Raw genomic sequence first — 21,871 nt, 5'->3', positions numbered from 1 at the left:
ATATATATATATATATATATATATATATATATATATATATATATATATATGTCACAATATTGATAAGCACTTATCGCAAACTGATTATCTTCTTTTTTTCTTCTTTATCTTTTTTTATCCTTCTATTTTCTTGCATTTCAATGGATCACCAATATCCTTCAAGGTTTAGAGATATAAAGACTACAACATAGGTGCAATTTAAACTAGGAATCTTTGATATGTATGCATGTTCATGTTCTTGCCATAATGTTAATGTTTGACCAAATTCTACTTGGTGGAAAAGAATGTACGATTTCGTTACTTCGTTATCTTCGTTCGTCATTAACAACATATTCGTTAAGAATGTTACGGAATTCATGATTGTACTCCACGACGGTGTCAATAATTATCGGAGTTTTTAAATTCAACAATTAAATCAAGAGGAACAAACAACAAAAGTTATTCAAAACAGTTTCGAGGAGACGTTCGAGAACTGATCGGTATCATATTCAACGATTAATCACTTTTAATTTTATTTTCTAATGTGTGAATACGTATGTAATAATGTGTGTATGTGTGTGTGTGTGTGTGTGTGTGTGTGTGTGTGTGTTTGTGGAATGTTCGAGGATGAGCCCTTCGGAATATCCCATTCATCATCCACTTATCAACTGACCACTCCTCCTCCGCTTTACAAGTATGAATGAATGAGAGATAACTTAAACGCTCGCTCGGGTTAGTCATGGACGAGAGAGAGAGAGAGAGAAAGAGAGAGAGAGAGAGAGAGAGAGAGAGAGAGAGAGAGAGAGAGAGAGAGAGAGAGAGAGAGAGAGAGAGTCGGTTCACACAGACAAAATAATAGTTCATCGTTACTTGTCCCAGCTATCAGCAGCTTACGTCATACCATCGTGAATCGTCTCACCTGGCTGCTGCACTCTTACCTCTGGAGGATGAGGTACCACTGCGCATCTAGATTCCTCTTTTGATGGCTGGAAGGGGAGAAGAATCACTGACTGGTGTGGTTAGCAGAATCCGTAATAAATGGATTTGATTGGACAAGGCACATTTACAAAATTCAATGCTTTCAGTTACTCATTTCGTCCAGAAATAAGAAAATGATACGTGTTATGTTCATTTCGGTTTGTTCTCCTATCAAATTAGTCTGTAAAACTGCCAGATATTTTTCACCCGGGTTTAGTTTGTCAGTGGAAAATATCTGAAGAAGACACCAATATTTTGTCACTGTGAGTCGGCCTTAGTACCAAGAATTTCACTGAGCGATGCCTTTCTTAGTATAATGAACACCCACTTTCTAGTACAGCGTGTACCTCACTTATAATGCTGCATCTCCTCGAATGACGCTTTATCATCTTTCCTCCTCATCGTGGAAGGAACGTTCCGTATTAGTCGATCTACGAGCTCAGAGATATGAAGGTAAATACACACCCCACGAGAATGTGTTCCGGGTTTCATACTCAGAAATACAAAGGGAAGCAGATTCTATCCGTTTGTGGAGGGAAGGATTTTGCGATGAGCGTGAGTCGAGGGATGTCCGCGTCTGCGCCTTAACGCCGTCTTCACCGATGCCTTATTCTGACCACTGTCCCCCGCACACAGGTCCCCGCACACATCGCACACAGGGACCACTCCGCTCTTTGGTCTTGACTGTCTATACCAGACGATAGGCCTTCTCAAGAGATCAGTGAAAGACTGGAACTTTAGAATCATTTCGACCGATGAAAGCACTCCCCATTTCAGGTCTGTCTGGGTTGTGTGGTAGTGAGAATTACTTAGTGTATAATATTGAAGCTTAATAGTCCGTAGTTCCTTTTGTCCTCTTCCCTACCGGCCTAGGATTTGTGTGTTGACATTTTCACGTGCACGACAAAATGAGGAGAAAGAAACATAAAAAAAAAAAAAGATTGAGAGACACTTTCCACATTTCATATATTCGGCACTTTGAGGGTATTCATTAACGGTGACGCACGTAGTATACTGGAGCATTTTTTTTTTTTTTTAGTTCTTAGGGAGGGAAGGTGGGAGGCAGGGAGAGGGTAGGGATACAGGGTGCAAGGGAGGAAGCCGTAAGGAAGAGTGAGAGATAATCTGAACACTTTCCTAGTTCTATAATGCACGGTCTCTGATTCTCCTTTACTATTTTTTCTTCGACGTGAAATTCTGGGACCGAGTTCTCAAACGTTTCAACATCTTATATTGACTAGTTCTTAAAAAGGCTCCAGCTGAAGTTATTTGGGTTTTCAAGAGTGTTTCTATAATTCCAGTAATAAATAGTCCTGCACTAAGATTCTGCACCATCAGTAGAAAGAGAAACACCCATGTGAACTCGACTAATCATCTTTGTGGCTTTCGAGAGCAGTCCTTGTGAGAGGCCGGAGCGTTTCAAAATTTGGGCCAATAAGCGGTGAAGGGCGAATGTTTGATATCTTCCCACTCGCCGCCCAGTCACTCACAGACGCTCGGTGGATGAAACTTGTCCTTCCCTATCACGGAACACACTGGGCGTTCCGTCTCTCCTTAGCCCTTCGTGGTTAAGTTCTCAGTACATACATACAAGTTGGTGAGGATTTGTAGGGTGGATGCTAACCAAAGAATTCAGCGATGTATTTGTATATATATAGAGATGATAGGAGTAATAATAATAATAATAATAATAATAATAATAATAATAATAATAATAATAATGAATTGTTCTCTTTTTTCAATATACACATTAATGTTTGCGCGTCAGTATTTCATATAATGCACACACACACAAACACACACACACACACACACACACACACACACACACACACACACACTCGGCAGAAAAAAAAAATTTCAAGCCGACATTTTTCAATTGTATCTCAGGGCGAGCGAGAGTTAAGAAGAAACTGTCCTGTGTTCGTTGCTTCGCCTACTGGTGTACATTTTAGAAGTCAGCAGGCTAAGCACTGGACACACACACACACACACACACACACACACAAACACACACACACACACACACACACACACACACATGCACTGTACTTTAGGGACCACTATTCCATGGTGCCCCTAGCAGAAAAATAAGAAGAGGAAGTGGTTTACTGTTATGTCCCGTTTCCTTTGATGACACATTTTGTGGATCTTGCTTTTTCGAGTCGATCGATTAGTACAGTACTTCACAGTCTTCCGGAGACGTAAGGAGAATACTAAGACAAAATGCCAAGGAATAAACCCAACACTAAACCTCAGAAAACACTAAACGGGTATCGATCGGGGAGGGGCAAGTACGTCTTACAAACTGAAAGGTTTTAACGCCACCACTTAATAGGACATGCATACAGTAATGTTGTATTCGGATACTTTGTACTATATTATTATTGCCATAGCCACACGTACACTCATGTAGTCCTATTTTGTTGTGATAGTCAGCTTTGAAGGGGCAGCGCGAGTGCCACTACTTGCAATGCCACCACGGAATTCATTGCCTTAGCCACGGCGTGCGTCACTCACCTGAACGAGACGCTAGATTAATGTTAATAATAATAATAATAATAATAATAATAATAATAATAATAATAATAATGATAATAATGATAATAATAATAATAAAGATAATAATAATAATAATAACTATAATCAAAACTAACTTTTCACTCTTAGGATATTAGTAGTTGTTAGTCACTTGTTTGCTTGTTTCCGTGTGTGTGTGTGTGTGTGTGTGTGTGTGTGTGTGTGTTGCTAGGGAAAATACAGTAGTTATTCACGAAGCACGTATTGAACACGAGCGGCGCGCCAGCCTGGAATGAGAGAGTGGCCGTGAGACAGAGTTAATACTATTTCACCCCACACACATCACACGACCTACTAGTTGGAGTGTTTTTTTCCCTTTGTAAATAGTGTACAACGTGTAAGTTAGTGAGACGAAACAAGAAAATAAAAATAAAAATGAAAAAAAAATATAAATAAATGAGTGAAAAGTGAGGTTCTCTGCCTTGCTGATGGAAAATTCTGTTATCGTTCACTAATTTAATTCTTTCTATTTTTTTTTTTCTTTTTTGGTATTCTTTTCCATGTGGCGTGTTCACTTTTTTTCTTGTTTTTGGAGGCGCTGGCACACGAGCCCATACCTGCAGGAGGCTTCAGCCATCACGTGTGGAGGAAGCAGAGGCAGTTCAGGTGAAACACAGTGGCCGTGGTGTTCTGCTGGGCCGAGTGCGGTGTGTGTCCTGCGTGAGGGTGATGGCCGCGTGGTGGCGCCTCGCGAGCGAGCTGGGGGCGAGGGGTGGTGGGAGGCGGCCCGCTGATCACGCCCCCCACAGATGTGTACTCTATGTGATAACCTTAGATTAAAAATTAGACATATAAATATAAACGAGGCACGGAAATGATGTCTGGTCGTCTCATTTACTCCTTCAAACTTACGCAAACGGAGATCTACAGGACAAAAATAGTGTAGTGTTATTTATTTGTTTTCCAAGTCAAGCTTTCTTGGATTAAGCAGTACATAAATAAATATAAACGAGACACTTGAAGGATATGTTGTGGTATTATTTATCCCTTTATGCGGAATGAACACTGCGAATATCAAGCGCATTTACCGTTGTCACGATCCCGGTTATCTTTCCAAGAAAGTGGACGTTACACTGATCCCAGAAAGTTTTAAAGGTCTGCATTTTTAAAGGCCTCGAATACCTACCCGACCTATCCGAAATCAGCTATGAAACCTTCTCTCAAAACCCTTACCTTGGCACAGCACGCCAGGAATCACCTTAATACCAGATCAGTGTCGGGGTAGAAAACACAATTATTCTACACAATAACAGAATATATTAATAGTAATGTTAATTTATAAATAAATTGAGGTAATACACATTAAAGGAAATCAGGGAACAAATTTCTACCTTAGACCAACACAAGATAATTCCCACACTCAATTACCATACATTTCCCTTTTATTCAGGCTCTTATATCGCCTCCCTTATTGCTCAAAGGTTATACACATAAATATATGACATTTCCGTCACTTCACAAAACATTTCACTCCTTCACAGGCCGCTGGAATATTTTCCCCAACTACCGGAATTTCCCCAGACCGCGTCACCGCGTCACTAAATAACAATTCCCGTATTTCACCTCCTCAAACCTCACAAGACCACCACCATCACCATAATTCACCTATAACACCATAACACCACACCCGAAGACACCAATAACGCCACAACTATAACCCCAAATCACAAAATGGCTGCCTCTCACTCCCACGCTACCCCTCAGCGTTACGTCACCGACACAACTCACCAACCAAATTTCAGCGGACAAGAGCTCTTGGTACCACAAAAAAAAAAAAAAAACCTCACCAACGAGATCCTGGATATCAAGGTTATGTCACCACATCGTCAGTACCTCCACGTATCACCATAATACCACCCAAATTTAGCCATTGAGAACGCCGCCCAGACGGATATGTATCGCCTCTCGCCTCCACACATTCCACCTCAAATACACCTTTTCCCTTACATATACATACATATAAAGAACTTAGATTATGAAGAGAATAATACTACATGATATAAAATGAGTAGATAAGCCTTATACTAACTTATAACTAAGAATAAATATACTTTTAAAAGGAAAACTGAACACGGGAAAATAAGATAACGTGTTCCTTTTCAGGGTAAACTCGGCAAATAACATGACACCTGGGACTCTCCATTCTCCTGCTTGCTATCGTTAAGTCACAAACCCTTCCAGTTTGGAGTGAGTATTCCATCGCTCTTCACAGCACAGAAGCACGAGTGTCACACCAGCACATCAGGAAGGCCAAGCGTGCTGCTGTGTGCTGTCAAGCTCCACTCTTCCCCTCCCCACCATTGTACCTCCCCACCATTGTAAACACGTGTGGCGCCTCAGTCCTGCAGGTTGGTGGAGAGAAATTCAGAGACTCAAAGCTGCTCATACATATGAGAAAGTGAACTGTAAGCCATAAGTACAAAGGGGAAAATATATCCTAGTAGGTTGAGTGTACCTTTGCCTTGGACCAATTGGTGACTTGAAATCATGAGTTTCGATCTTCCCGTGGGACAAAAGCAGGTTCAGTCTGTTGCATGAGACTAGGAGTATATCCAACATTGTACTTTATATAACAAGGGCTCTCTCTCTCTCTCTCTCTCTCTCTCTCTCTCTCTCTCTCTCTCTCTCTCTCTCTCTCTCTCTCTCTCTCTCTCTCTCTCAAGGCCTATACCTAAGGAGGGCGAAGGATCATATGTAACAACCCTTCCGAACACCGAATATTGCGTTGTACTCTGGAACAATTTTCTTGATCATGGCGTTCTGCTTAGCCATCAGTTTATCGCGTATGGGGTTCGAACGGTACTTCTTGATCCCCGGTCGGTGCACCAAGAACGCGTTGTCCAAGATGTGAAACTCGTAGTCCAGCAAGCATAGGATGTACGCCTGAGAGAGCCAAAAAGTCGTGTTAGTTCACCTGTAGGCAATTATTGATGTTTCGTAGGCTTACACGTAACTGGAATAACCTTGTATTCATCTTCCAAGAATCTTCAAGTTTTCCTTCGTCTGACATACTAACAAGTCACGGTAGCTTCATCAAGTAGTGTCCGAGTGACCAGGTCTTTGAATATCCACAGAAAAGCAAAGTCGTGACAGCTGTTGTAGCCCAAGTATCAGTATGTCATAATAAATATAGTTAATCGAAAATTAATCTTATTGAAAGTTATGGAAAATTAAACAGTATGATCGAAAAATTAGAAAATAAATCTAATAGCAATCAAAACATCATATTATAAAGTGTAAAGACGGAAACGGAGAGATGGAAACAGAAAGACAAGCTAGACAGAGTTGTTAGACAAGAGAGGGTCAAGATGGGCAAGCCGCCTATCACCGTACTCGTAAGTAGCGACTAAAAGTTGCAATGGAATCCGGAGAACTCCATTACAACTTTTGGGATTGGGTATGTGTAAGTAAGTGTTTTCTCACTGAATGTTAATTGCGTCAAGTAATTCAAATCGGAAATGTAATGTGAAGTGTTTAGAGATATTTATCTTATTTCATTTTATTTATTTATTTATTGATTTATTTTTTAACAAGAGGAGAGTCCAATTTCTATTTTTTTTTTCCGTGCTAGGATGATGTGAATAACTTCTGGAAGTCGTATATGATCGTGTGAGTGTATGTATATGTAATTAATACAAATTAAGTAACGTTATAAAACCTCAACGCTTTCTCTTGAAGCCACAAGTGCCTGTGTTAGAGATTTAAGGACGCAACAAGATCGTGCATCATAGAAGCACCACACACCTTCATCATATGACCCAATTACCCCCTTATCTGCGTAACAATTGATATTATAAGTCTGTGAGCTGCTTATCATCAGCATTGCATCAGGATCTCTTCTAGGCTTACTTAGTGGCCAATGGAATGACAGTAACGTGCTAAAACAAAGTAGCCCACACATCACCAAAGAAGAAGTGCCGGTGTGAAGAAGACAAAGATACGGACATATACGTATAAATAAATAAATGAAACCATCTGGATACTAAGACACAGAAGGAAAATAGCAACGAGAATAAATATGATTACACATCTCACCATTCTGACACACACACACACACACACACACACACACACACACACACACACACACACACACACACACACACACACACACACACACACACACACATAAACAACAATGATAAACAGATGCTTTTCCAATTATATAACTATGTCCATCAAACACACTTAAGACTGAGAAATTACTCCAGAAATGTTTATAATCTATACACGCTTAGATAAGTTAGGAATACACATGAAATACAAGTCCATGATCACTGTCTCTTAACTGCCCACACTCTGCCTCTCGTACACACACAGCCAGAAGATTATTAATCAGTTGCACTCAGTTCGACAGTGATACACCAGTGATCTCCTTAATAAATTTCTGGCAATCAGTGCAACTATTCAACAGAAAAAGCAATACACACTTGAATTATCCTGTTATTCTTGCCTTCCCAGGAGAGCCGCTCATCGAACACTGGTTCCTTGTTGGTGCCCATGTATTTCGGTTCCCAGAACTCGTAAGGCGAATAACGCTTGCTCACATGGAAAACACGCAGGCCAGGCTTAATGGGATCTTCACGCCATTCCTGAATTAGTAGAACCACGTATGAGAAAGAGAGAGAGAGAGAGAGAGAGAGAGAGAGAGAGAGAGAGAGAGAGAGAGAGAGAGAGAGAGAGAGAGAGAGAGAGAGAGAGAGAGAAAGAGAGAGAGAGAGAGAGAGAGAGAGAGAGAGAGAGAGAGAGAGAGAGAGAGAGAGAGAGAGAGAGAGAGAGAGAGAGAGAGAGAGAGAGATTGTTCAGTGTATGTTGGGGAAAGGGAAGAGAGACAGCATTAATGATATGAAAACTCAATCATCGTCATTGTCCCTCAATGCTATTATGTCAGGACCTGTTAAGATCGCAGATTCTTTAACTTTTCCATGAATTAAAAAAAAAAAAAAACTTTCAGTGAGAAACTTTGCGTCCAAAGACCTAACACATGATAAGAAAAGAAAAAAAAAGAAGAAAAAACAAGGCCTCACACTCACTGTCAGCATGGGAACATTAAAACATAAGGGAACCATGAAAATTATACGAAATCCATATAAAAAAGAAATATCATACTTGATGTGAAAAATCGTTAGAAAATATGTATGAAATGAAAGGAAAAAACCCAGACCCTTGACTCACTTTGGATCTAGGGATATTATGACACTTGGGACAAACGGACTTGTGGAATGGAAACGCCTGCTTCTCCTTCAGCAATCTGACTAGTTCCTCCTTCGTTTCGGGCGGTGCAACATTTTCCTGCACCTCAAAGACTTGAAAAACGAACACCCGAGGTTTAGTGGTGTTGGAAATGTCCGGAAGCTTCAGCATGTTGAAAAACTCTGGAGAGTGGAGAAATAATTTGATATACAGTGAAAGTGAATAAAGCACAACAACAACAACAACAACAACAACAACAAAGGAAACCCAACAACCAAGAACGAGAAAAATAATCTTAGTTTGTTATTACATCTCATATTATTCATCTATTTTTTTTTTTTTTCATTTATTAACCTATTGACAAGACACGCCTTCATACTCAATACAAAATTATTAAACTCAGAACACCTCCAAACTTTAGCAGGGAGAGTGATGCATTATCAAGCTACGTCCACCCTAGGAAGCGTTGTTTGGAAACAATCTTTGCACACTGTCTGCAAATATTTGACAAACATTTCAGAAACATTTGGAAAGTATTTGAGAATCATTTGGGAATGTTTGGAGACACCCACTTATCCATCCATCCATTCATCTATTCATGCATCAATCCACTGATCCATCTATGCATCGATCACTCCATTGATCCATCCATCATTCCATCTATCCATGTATCCATTCATCCATCCATCCATTCCTTCATGCATCTTTCCTCTCATCCATCTATCCACCCATCCACTTACAGGTCCATCCATCCATCTATCTATCTATCCATCTATTTATCTATCTACTCATCTATCCAGCCATCCACTCATCCATCTATGCACTCATTCATCTATCCAGTCACCCATCCATCCATATATCCATCTGTCCATTCATCCATCCATCTATCTACTCATCAATCCATAACAACTGTTCCCCAAATGATTCCTGTTGAGGAAACGCCTGCAGTACACACAAATCAAAACAATCAACTCAGCCCTCTTCGCCTCCTTTCTGCCCTACAATCTCTTAGTTGATCAGCCTTCTCTAATTCCTTCATGTGTATCCTCCTATTCCATTGTTTAGTTATGAGATTTTCTCTGTGCCTTTTCTTCTCTCTGTTTCTATGTCAGTGCCGCTGTTTTTTTTTTCTTTTTTTTTTTTTGTCTATTTGTTTGTCTGTCTGTGTATGTCAGTCTTCTTTCCATCATAATGTCTCTCTCTCTCTCTCTCTCTCTCTCTCTCTCTCTCTCTCTCTCTCTCTCTCTCTCTCTCTCTCTCTCTCTCTCTCTCTCTCTTTGCCTCACCGGGGATGAAGTTGATGGACGGGTACAGCTCCACGTCTGACGGGAACACGAAGTAAGTCTGCGCTGCCTGCCTGGCGGCGTTCCTCGCTACATTCACGGGGTACAGTAGGTTGTTCTGCCGCCTGTAAGTGGTGACGTTGGTCCAGAGAGGCGGCTCCTGCCCACAGTCTATCTTCCTCTTGAGCAGCTCCTCCGTGAACGGGATCTGATGCCATGGAAAGAGAACGAGCGCAGAAGTGGACGGGTAAGATGTAGCTCAAACCAAATGATAAAGATAACATGGGTAAAAGGAATAGGTAATGAAAAATGTTGACATAAAAGGGAAATAATAAAAGTATGATATAAAAGAAAAGAAAAAAAAAAAACATGTTATTCCCTCGCGTGCCCTTGAAGTCTACCTCACCTTCACAGGCGTGTGTTTGGCCTCGAAGAAGAGGTGGAAAGTGACGTGCTTCTTGATGTCCTCAGCCCAGCAGTCACGAAGATACAGGATGGTGTTGACCGTGGCGTTGAAGTCATCACCAGGCGCGTACAAAGCCATACTCACGGGGCCCTGGTGAGGAGCGAGTGAGTGAATGAGTGAGGAAGTAAGTGAATGAATGGACGAACGAAGTGTTACTATATTATTGTGAGTTATTAACGTCATCGTGCACTCAGAACACAAATCCACGAAATCTATAGAATTCTTCAAGAAACTTCTAAGGACGCACCTTCCAGCGGGACGTGATTGGTATAAGGTTGTGGAGGAAGGTGTAGTCACCATGGGTAGTGAACGTGATGGACTCGTCACACCGGAACGACATCGCCGCCGGCAGGTAGTTCTGAAGGACCCAGTAGTCGCCCCGTTGCTGGTAGGAAGGTTGCAGCGGCATCGTCGCGCACTCTTTCAGGTCTGGGAACATTTTGCGCTCTAGGGAGTCCAGTGGCGGGTCAGGAGTATCTACCACAGGCGTCGCTTCTGGTTTTCCATGTTTGAAGCTCTTGAGGACACTGGTGTCATTGTGCAGGGAGTGGATGGTAGCCTTGTACTTTATGACGTCCCTGGCGGAGGATGAGTGCTGCTTGGGCGAGGTGGAGGTCCATGAGAGGCACAGGTACAGCACTAGCACAATGTTGAACAACAGGAGGCCCCGCTTCAACGCCAATTGCAACGATCCCATGGCTCTCATCACTCCTGAGGACGTAAGAGATAAAATTAGCTCACACACACACAGACACACACACACACACACACACGCCTGTCCTGGTTGGAAGCGGACGTGCCTAACCACCTCTCTGATACCTCTCCAGTGGAAGGCTGTTACTACTACCATGTATTTAGCACCTGTGAAAGTTCTGCTGGAAGCACACGAACGTGCTTTCAAATCTGTTTTGGACATTGTTACTGAACAACTTAAAGGAAGGAAGGATCCAGAGCACCGAAAGCACAGTCAATAACCTCATCAAGAGTTTGGAGTTTACACAATCCGAACTACTGGAGATTAAGAACAAGGTAAAAGTGCTTCATAAGTCCTGTTCTGACGAGCAAACGGAGATTGACGGTCTAAAATAAAAAAATACTCGTAGCTGAATTACAACATCGTGTCAACTACCAGGAAGATAATTCGCGAAGAAACAACCTACACATCTCAGGACTTAAAGAGCTCCAGGGCGGTGAGACATGGGAACAAACTTCTACGACTGTAAGCAAACTCCTGGAAGAGACCCTTCAACTCTCATCAGTGAAGCTGGAGCGTGCTCACCGTGTCGGACCCATTACTTCATCTCTACCAAGAACGATCGTTGCACGGTTTCTTAACTACGGAGATCGTGAAGCGGTCATGAGAAATGCAAGGAAGCTGAAAGGATCAGGAATATTTATCAACGACGACTTCTGCACCGCCTCTCAAGAGATAAAAAGGAATCAACTACCGCAACTGAAACAGGCAAGACAGGAAGGGAAGATCGCGTATTTTCGACACACGAAACTCATCATCAAGAACAGAATGAGCCAACAGCCGTCATCTGCTTCACCCGGTGCCTCGTCCAGTGCTTCGCCCGCTGGTGGTTCGGAGTTGACGGGCCACTGTGGTGGAGTCCCTCCGACACCTTGTGCCGGGCCTCAGTTGAGACGCAGTCCTGGGGCGAACGAGACAGCTACTGCGAGACCAGCATCGCCGGAGCCTGAACCTACTAGTGACGTAGACGCTCCTGGGGTGCTGCCAGCCGGCATTCCGAGTTCAGTGGGCGTTGATGGTGTCGTGGTGATGGAGGCGCCTGGCAGTGCTGGATGCTCCAAGTCCCTCAGGAAACGCAATAGGAAATAGATAAGTTCTAAGTGCTGCAATTGCTAATGTATTTTGCTGACACACTTATCACTACTTGTACTACTTGTACTATTACTTATGCTACTACCATTACTTTCCCCAATATTTACCACTACTGCTACACTATTATTACTACTTATACTGTACTATTACTCTCCCCACTACTACCATGTACTTTACTATTATACAGTTATCACTACATATACTACTCGTACTATTACCTATGCAATTACTATTACTATCCCTACTACTACTTGTACTACTACTACTAATACTGCTTATACTACTACAACCTATTCTACTAATGCTACTCGTACTACTACAAAATACTACTATTCATACCATTACTACTACTCACAATACTAGTAATTATATTACAACCACTTGTACAACTGTTATTACTTCTACTACTACAGTTACTATTTCCGTTACTAGCATACTAATTATCCAATTACTACTATTTTATACCACTTATATTATCAATTCGACTACTAATACTTCTATTACAATGATTCCTATTAATTACACAATAATTACCATTATTATTTGTTATATTAATAATACTACCGCCACTTGTACTACAATTACTACTACTACTTACACTATTGATAATAAATGCACTAAAGTAATACTACTACTATTATCCTTTATCATTTGTCACTATTATATAGCTGCACTACTGCTACTGGTATTACTGATGCTGTTACTGGTGCTGCTAGTGCTACTGGAGCTACTAGTACTACTAGTTGGTGCTACTAGTGCGACTGCTACTAGTACTACTGCTACTACTGCTACTAGTTCTACTACTACTGCTACTGGTGCAGTACCACTACTGCCACTAGCACTACTATTACTACCACGACTACCTCTACTGCTGCTACTACTACTACTACTACTACTACTACTACTACTACTACTTTAGCAAATGTTAATATTTTTCCTTTTGTCTCTGTTAACAATGAAGACCTATTCGATTGTTATAGCTCAAATAATTTACAAGAACAAGAATTACATGATTATTATGATCCATATAATGAACAAGACAATGTTTATAATGATGCCCTTCATGTTAACCAATTTTATATGCAGTCAAGGAATGTAAACTTCTCTAAATCAGAGTACACTGTCCTAGACTGCCTTCCTTTATCTAATAATAATAATGCTATGATGAATGTATTAACATTGAATATTAGATCAATTTCTACCAATTTACAATATTTTGTAGACATTGTCTTTTCAAGTCGTATGTACTTCGATGTAATGGATTTTACAGAAACCCGACTGGATGCAGATATCTCCTAATTATATACCTTACCGTATTACAACATGATCACTAATAACAAACAGGTATGGAGGGGGAGTGGCCATTTATATCTCAAGTAAGTATACATCCTCTAAGGTTATTGAATTTTCTCTGTCAGAACTTTTTATTGAGAGCTTGGGAATTGAAGCCAAAATTAATGAAAAAACTATTTATTTGCATTTACAGACCACCTCAAAGCAGCGTAAATCAGTTTCATAATGCTCTCAATGAAACTTTAAATTTTATAAGATAAAAACTATAGTGATCTGTTTATACTTGTGGATTTCAATTTAGACCTATTACAACATAATACTAATGACAATGTGCAAGAATTTATTAACATTAACGCTCTTGAATCTTCCGAGTTTTCCACCATCTGGCTACGACTACAGAGTCACTCTCATACTAAATTTATCTGTGCTGTATACCTCTCTCCTAACTCCTCTGACTATAAGAAATTCTTTGACTACTTAACTTCCAAAGTGGAGCACATTCTGACCCTCTTCCCTTTTGCAGAGATCTCCATTCTTGGAGACTTCAATGTTCACCACCAGCTTTGGCTTTCCTCTCCCTTCACTGACCATCCTGGTGAACTAGCCTACAACTTTGCTATCCTCCATGACCTAGAGCAATTGGTGCAACACCCTACTCGTATTCCTGACCGTCTTGGAGATACGCCCAACGTTCTTGACCTTTTCCTGACCTCTAATCTTTCTGCTTATACTGTCACCCTTTCTTCTCCGTTGGGCTCCTCCGATCACAATCTCATATCTTTATCTTGTCCTATCACTCCAATCCCTCCTCAGGATCCCCTTAAGCGAAGGTGCCTCTGGCGTTTTGCCTCTGCTAGTTGGGGGGACCTGAGGAGGTATTTTGCTGATTTTCCTTGGAATGACTACTGCTTCCGTGTCAGAGACCCGTCTTTGTGTGCTGAGCGCATAACAGAGGTGATAGTGTCTGGCATGGAGGCGTACATTCTTCACTCTTTTTCTCGTCCTAAACCTTCTAAACCTTGGTTTAACACAGCTTGTTCTCGTGCTATACATGATAGAGAGGTGGCCCACAAAAGGTACTTAAGCCTTCCTTCACCAGAATCTCATGCACTTTATATTTCTGCCCGGAACCATGCCAAGTCTGTTCTCCAACTAGCCAAAAACTCCTTCATCAACAGAAAATGTCAAAACCTTTCAAGATCTAACTCCCCTCGTGATTTCTGGCATCTAGCCAAAAATATCTCCAATAACTTTGCTTCTTCTTCTTTCCCTCCTCTACTTCAACCAGAAGGCACCACTGCTATCACATCTATTTCTAAAGCTGAACTCTTTGCTCAAACCTTTGCTAAAAACTCTACCTTGGACGATTCTGGGCTTGTTCCTCCCTCTCCTCCACCCTCTGACTACTTCATGCCACCTATTAAAATTCTTCGCAATGATGTTTTCCATGCCCTCGCTGGCCTAAACCCTCGGAAGGCTTATGGACCTGATGGGGTCCCTCCTATTGTTCTCCGAAACTGTGCCTCCGTGCTTGCACCTTGCCTAGTCGAACTCTTTCAGCTCTGTCTGTCAACATCTACCTTTCCTTCTTGCTGGAAGTTTGCCTAGATTCAACCTGTTCCTAAAAAGGGTGACCGCTCTAATCCCTCAAACTACCGTCCTATTGCTTTAATTTCCTGCTTATCTAAAGTTTTTGAATCTATCCTCAACAGGAAGATTCTTAAACATCTATCACTTCACAACCTTCTATCTGATCGCCAGTATGGGTTCAGTCAAGGCCGCTCTACTGGTGATCTTCTGGCTTTCCTTACTGAGTCTTGGTCATCCTCTTTTAGAGATTTTGGTGAAACTTTTGCTGTTGCCTTGGACATTTCAAAAGCCTTTGATAGAGTCTGGCACAAAGCTTTGATTTCCAAACTACCCTCCTACGATTTCTATCCTTCTCTCTGTAACTTCATCTCAAGTTTCCTTTCTGACCGTTCTATTGCTGCTGTGGTAGACGGTCACTGTTCTTCTCCTAAATCTATTAACAGTGGTGTTCCTCAGGGTTCTGTCCTGTCACCCACTCTCTTCTTATTATTCATTAATGATCTTCTAAACCAAACTTCTTGTCCTATCCACTCCTACGCTGATGATACCACCCTGCACTTTTCCACGTCTTTTCATAGACGTCCAACCCTTCAGGAGGTAAACATATCACGCAGGGAAGCCACAGAACGCCTGACTTCTGATCTTTCTAAAATTTCTGATTGGGGCAGAGCAAACTTGGTATTGTTCAATGCCTCAAAAACTCGATTCCTCCATCTATCAACTCGACAAAACTTTCCAGACAACTATCCCCTCTTCTTCAATGACACTCAACTGTCCCCCTCTTCTACACTGAACATCCTTGGTCTGTCCTTTACTTATAATCTGAACTGGAAACTTCACATCTCATCTCTAGCTAAAACAGCTTCTATGAAGTTAGGTGTTCTGAGACGTCTCCGCCAGTTTTTCTCACCCCCCAGCTGCTAACTCTGTACAAGGGCCTTATCCGTCCATGTATGGAGTATGCTTCACATGTCTGGGGGGATTCCACTCATACTGCTCTTCTAGACAGGGTGGAATCATAAGCTTTTCGTCTCATCAACTCCACTCCTCTAACTGACTGTCTTCAGCCTCTCTCTCACCGCCGCAATGTTGCATATCTAGCTGTCTTCTACCGCTATTTTCATGCTAACTCCTCTTCTGATCTTGCTAACTGCATGCCTCCCCTCCTTCCGCGGCCTCGCTGCACAAGACTTTCTTCTTTCTCTCACCCCTATTCTGTCCATCTCTCTAACGCAAGAGTTAACCAGTATTCTCAATCATTCATCCCTTTCTCTGGTAAACTCTGGAACTCCCTGCCTGCTTCTGTATTTCCACCTTCCTACGACTTGAATTCCTTCAAGAGGGAGGTTTCAAGACACTTATCCACCAATTTTTGACCACTGCTTTGACCCTTTTATGGGACTGGCATTTCAGTGGGCATTTTTTTTATTAGATTTTTGTTGCCCTTGGCCAGTATCCTTCCTACATAAAAAAAAAGAAATGTCTACTTACTCATTATTTCTACTAACAACGTTGCCAACTCGAGTTACTACCACGTCATCCACACTACTGACCATATGTTTGAAACGACCATATGTTTGAAACGACATAATTAAGACAGATGACAGATATAAGTGACCACTACCCAGTAATTTCTACATTTGAATGTTACAAATATTCTCATCATCCTACTTATATAACAAAAGGAATATTTAGTCAGAACTGTCTAATAAGATTTAGTAATATTCTCTCAGAAATTAACTGGTTAGTTGTCCTAACCTAACTATGCTTATAACTCATTTTCTCTAAAATTTAAATATTACTTTAACGAATGTTTTCCTGGAAAAAAAAATAATCAGATTAAACAGTAAAAAAGTATGCAGTCCACATATTACGCAAGCATTGAAAATCAGTATCAGAGAAAAGAATAGACTTGAAAAATTAGCAAACAAAAAAGGCTTTTAACATTCAAGGAACACTATACAATATATAAAAACAAATTAACATCACTTTTGAAAACTGCTAAACAAATATAATAAATACCAGTTAGTTCGAAACCAAGGTAATCGAAAATCACATTGGAGATCAATAAATATTATTCTTGGGAGATGCAGATGGTAAAAGTACGACAATAGAACTTAAACCTTATTCTCATGACATTCCCAACAAATTAAATGACCACTTTTTGAAGGTTGAAGGGGAAACCCATGGAAATGTTGGAGACGAGTTCTTGAAATATTTAGATAACTCTCCCAATTACTCTATTTATTTATCACCTGTTAACCAAAAAGAAACAGCAACCTTAAGTCACTGAAAACCACCTCTTAAGGTTATGATTGTATTTCTCCTTCAGTATTAAAACACACAGCTTGTCAAATATCTCTGCCATTAACGCACATAATTAATCTCTCTCTAAAGACCGGAATATTTCCTGACGAACTTAAAAAAGAAAAAGTTATTCTAATATACAAATCTGGTAATAGAAATGACTAATTATAGACTCATATCAGTTCTTCCTGCAGCGAGTAAAGTTTTTTAAAAGCTTATGTTCTCGTCTTGTTAATTACATTGAAATTAATAACTTGTTCTCTGACTGTCAGCATGGGTTTAAATCAGGACGCTCTACTGAATCAGCTATTTGTCAATTTACTTCAGATGTTTATAGATGTAAATAGCTTGACAAGAAAGATTATGTTGCTGGAATATTTTTAGACCTTTGTAAGGCCTTTGGTTCACTATGTCATAGAATTCTTTTTAACAAGCTTTGTAATTTTGGTATTCGGGGTGTTCCTCTAAGGTTATTTGAAAGTTACGTCGCACACAGATATCAGTCAGTATTCTGTAATTCAACTTACTCTTCTTTCAAACTAAATAATAAGAGTCTACCACAAGGACCCATTTTAGGACCAGTTCTATTTTTCATTTATATTAACGACATCATTAACGTAAGTACTAAATTCAAATGCACTATATATGCTGATGACACGAATTTATTATTACATGATGAGAACATTGATAATGTATACATAAATCTCAATATGTAACTAGATGGTATAAATAAATGGATTAAAAATAAGAAACTAAGCCTCAATATTAGAAAAACTAATTATATAATTTTTCAAAATCGTTCACTTAGTCAACATGCCACCATTAACACTTGAAGGAACACTAATAGAAAGAGTCACTAAATTCACTAAATTCTTGGGCGTTTTTATAGATGAGAACATGAACTGGAAATTTCAAATCATCTCCATTGTAAGTAAGCTATCTAGAATGTGTGGTATTTTATTTAGAATAAGAAGCAACTTTACATCAGAAGCACTTCTCAGTATATATTACACACACTGTTACCCGCATTTAATGCATTGTGCATCACCCTGGGCATGTACTTGGCCCACTTTTCTAAATAGATTGCAAAAAACCCAAAATAAAATATTCAGGTGCATATTTCACATGACCAAATTTGATTCTACACATGATGTAATTTCCACTCACAAATTTCTTCATTTCAGTAACATTCATAGATACCTTTTGCTAATAATCATCTACAAATGCCTTACACAGACCCATGGAACCCATCCCTTCCAGATGGTGTGCACATCACACAACACACGCAGTAATAATGTCAACCTTATTTGTCCTCAGTTCAGAACAGTTCTTTTCAGAAACTGTGTGTTTTGCTCCAGACCACATATTTGGAATGCTCTTCCAATAGAAATGAAACTTATAGTTAATAGTGGTAATACGCATAGATTTAAAATAATCTGTAAAAAAAACATTTGGTTACACTCCAAAAGTCTAAATTAATCAGTATCTAAGATTGTTATATTATTGCAATTATTATTATCGTTAACATTTTTGTTATTATTGCTTAGTTATTATGGTTATTATTATTTCTTATTTTTACTGAGTCAAAATCTGTTATATATATATATATATATATATATATATATATATATATATATATATATATATATATATATATATATATATATATATATATATATATATATATATATATATATATATATATATATATATATATATATATATAATGTTTGTAATATAATGGCAATAAACATTTACTTCACACACACACACACACACACACACACACACACACACACACACACACACACACACACACACACACACACACACACACACACACACACACACACACACAGACACACACACACACACACACACAGACACACACACACAGACACACACACACACACACAGACACAGAGACACACAGACACACAGACACAGAAACACACACACAGACACAGAAACTGACACACGCAGACACAGACACACGCAGATACAGATACAGCCACAGACACAGACACAGACACAGACAGACACAGACAGAGACACACACAGACACACACAGACACAGACACACACACAGACACACACCAGACACAGACACACACCAGACACAGACACACACCAGACACAGACACACAGACACACAGACACACAGAGACACAGAGACAGACACACAGAGAGACAGACACAGACACAGACACACACAGACACACACAGACACAGACACACAGACACAGACACAGACACAGCTACAGACACAGACGTTGATAAGTAAAAAAAAAAACGAGCTTTGTTTCGCTAACGTCCTTCTGGTATAAAATCTTCCAGGCATACATAAACTTGCTGCCAAACAAAACAGCCACCACTGAGCAGCACTCGGCCACACCCAGTAGCGATGACTGCGGTCACTTCATGTAGAGACACTAACAAATACTCACCCGACGTGTCAAGCAAACTTCTTGATGGGAGTAGAGGGCGGCGATGCGTGAAGCAAACGATACTGAGAGGCAAGGGAAGAGAATAGATGCTTAAGTACCAATCTTATCACTGTGATAGTACGAATGTGAGTGATATCATAGATTAGTGCTTGTAACTGGAGGTAATGCAACCCACTTCCCTTCTACGTGTGGTAATAGTGTAATACACCAAAGAAATTGATTGATTTTACAATTAGTATTTTGTGGGCATCCCCTTACGCTTCCTTCGCTCTTTTAAACGTGCAGGAAGACAGTCAGCAAGCGCCATGAGATGTTTTGGGGCGAAACTTGTCCAAAGGTGGTGGAGCGCAGTTTGGAGCTTGGGTACTGGAGAGCAGTCGTGGCTATGTAACATTTAGATTGTAGCCCTATCACTGAAAATCTTACTTCGTCGCTCTACAGCACATCACGCCACTGCTCGCGGATGCAGGTCGTGTGTGTGCTGCGGAAAGCAAGCTTCATCTCCTGCTGGGCGATAAAGAATAAAGGTTTGTGGAGCGATGCATAGCTGCGGTAGCCGAGGTCGTCGTGGATGAGGGGAGCCGGTGTCCTCAAAGACACGTCATCCAGCAAGCAGTCTTGGGTTTTCCTCTTTTATCTCAATCTTAGAGTATAAAGGGAAGTTTTATCTGTCTTTCCTGGCCATTTATTTTTTCTATGGTATTGTGTTTTCGCCTCCTTCCGTCATCCGCTTCACGCATCTTTGAATTTATCGGACACTGTTATCAGTGTGCGATAAGTATCCCGCGTAGAATGTCTAGCCTTGTGAAGTGACGTGATGGCTATCATGTCAACACCTTGTAGCCAGCCATTGTCAAGTTACAGAGCTGAACACCAGACAGATGAGCTCAGTGCTCAGGTTAGGAAGCTTAAGGCAGGCGAAGCTTGTGGGCTTGACGCCATTGCGCCTGCAGTGTTCAAAGTTGTTACCTGTTCACTGGCTAATGCTTATTACAACACTTTTCACTTATCACGGCACAATATCCTAATTCTAGGACCAGAGCTAAGGTTTTTATTATTCATGAGAGAGGTGACAAGAAAGATCCAAGAAACTATAGAGGCATTAGCGTAATTAACATCATTTTTAAACTGTTTGATGTACTTTGTTCGAGGCTAGAGCAGTGGTTTGTGCCATGCCAGGAGCAAGCAGGAGTACAGAGATGACGCGGCTGTATTGAACATATTGTGACGCCGTGGGTCTTGACTGATTTAGCCAGGAAGAAAAAGTTATTTTTTATATTCATTGACTTCGGTCAGGCATATGATTTGGTGCCAAGGCACATTTTTTATAAGGATTTTGAAAAGTTTGGGATGTGGATGAGGCAGTAGGCACCTGGCGAAACGATAATTTCTCCCAATGAGGTCTAAAGCACTGGATCAGGGAGTGCTGTGAACTTATCATTAAAACTAGCTGTGACCTCACTGAACGTTTCCCTGTGTGCCCCACAACACAAAGGGGCAGTTGTAATGACAACCCTCCTCTTTCACACAAAACTACAAGCACCTAGTTACACAAACTCCTTTCACTCAAAATTCAAAATTATCATCGCGACTCCTACAACAGTCTCGGAGTCCCCATCTGGGGAGGGGACCACAAATGTCCCCAGGTCGAACTGCTCTTCTGGTATTGACCGTAAATGTTTTGACACCCCTATCAACTTTTTATTCATTAACTTATGAAACATTCGCGGTCTTAGATCTAATTTTCGATCTGTAGAACACCACCTCTCCTCTACTAAACCTCATCTTTTGCTCACTGAAACACGGGTATCCGAGGCAACTAACATTAGCCCCTTTTCTCTACAAATAGTGGCCGTGCTGTCGTCGCTGCTGGATGGGGCTGAGTGCTGGTCAGTGGTGGATGTTTTGT

The 21,871-nt window shown here is 40.6% G+C and overlaps 1 protein-coding gene across 1 annotated transcript; it reads right to left on the bottom strand.

Moving 5' to 3' along the window:
- Positions 1–4,774: 4,774 nt before the first annotated feature.
- On the bottom strand, positions 4,775–20,423 carry LOC135107408 (beta-1,4-glucuronyltransferase 1-like). Its single transcript, XM_064017246.1, has 9 exons — positions 20,389–20,423; positions 19,963–20,024; positions 10,727–11,190; positions 10,420–10,569; positions 10,017–10,221; positions 8,713–8,912; positions 7,968–8,129; positions 6,209–6,420; positions 4,775–5,879 (listed from the first exon to the last, which is right to left on the bottom strand). The coding sequence occupies exons 1-8, from the start codon at positions 20,406–20,408 to the stop codon at positions 6,226–6,228; spliced, it is 1,458 nt and encodes a 485-aa protein (XP_063873316.1). The 5' UTR covers positions 20,409–20,423; the 3' UTR covers positions 4,775–5,879; positions 6,209–6,225.
- Between the last annotated feature and the right edge of the window lie 1,448 nt (positions 20,424–21,871).

This window comes from Scylla paramamosain, chromosome 15 (genome assembly GCF_035594125.1).
Source record: "Scylla paramamosain isolate STU-SP2022 chromosome 15, ASM3559412v1, whole genome shotgun sequence".
NCBI lineage: Eukaryota > Metazoa > Arthropoda > Malacostraca > Decapoda > Portunidae > Scylla > Scylla paramamosain.
Note: the sequence above shows the minus strand (reverse complement) of the source record. Positions and strands in the feature narration are given on the sequence as shown.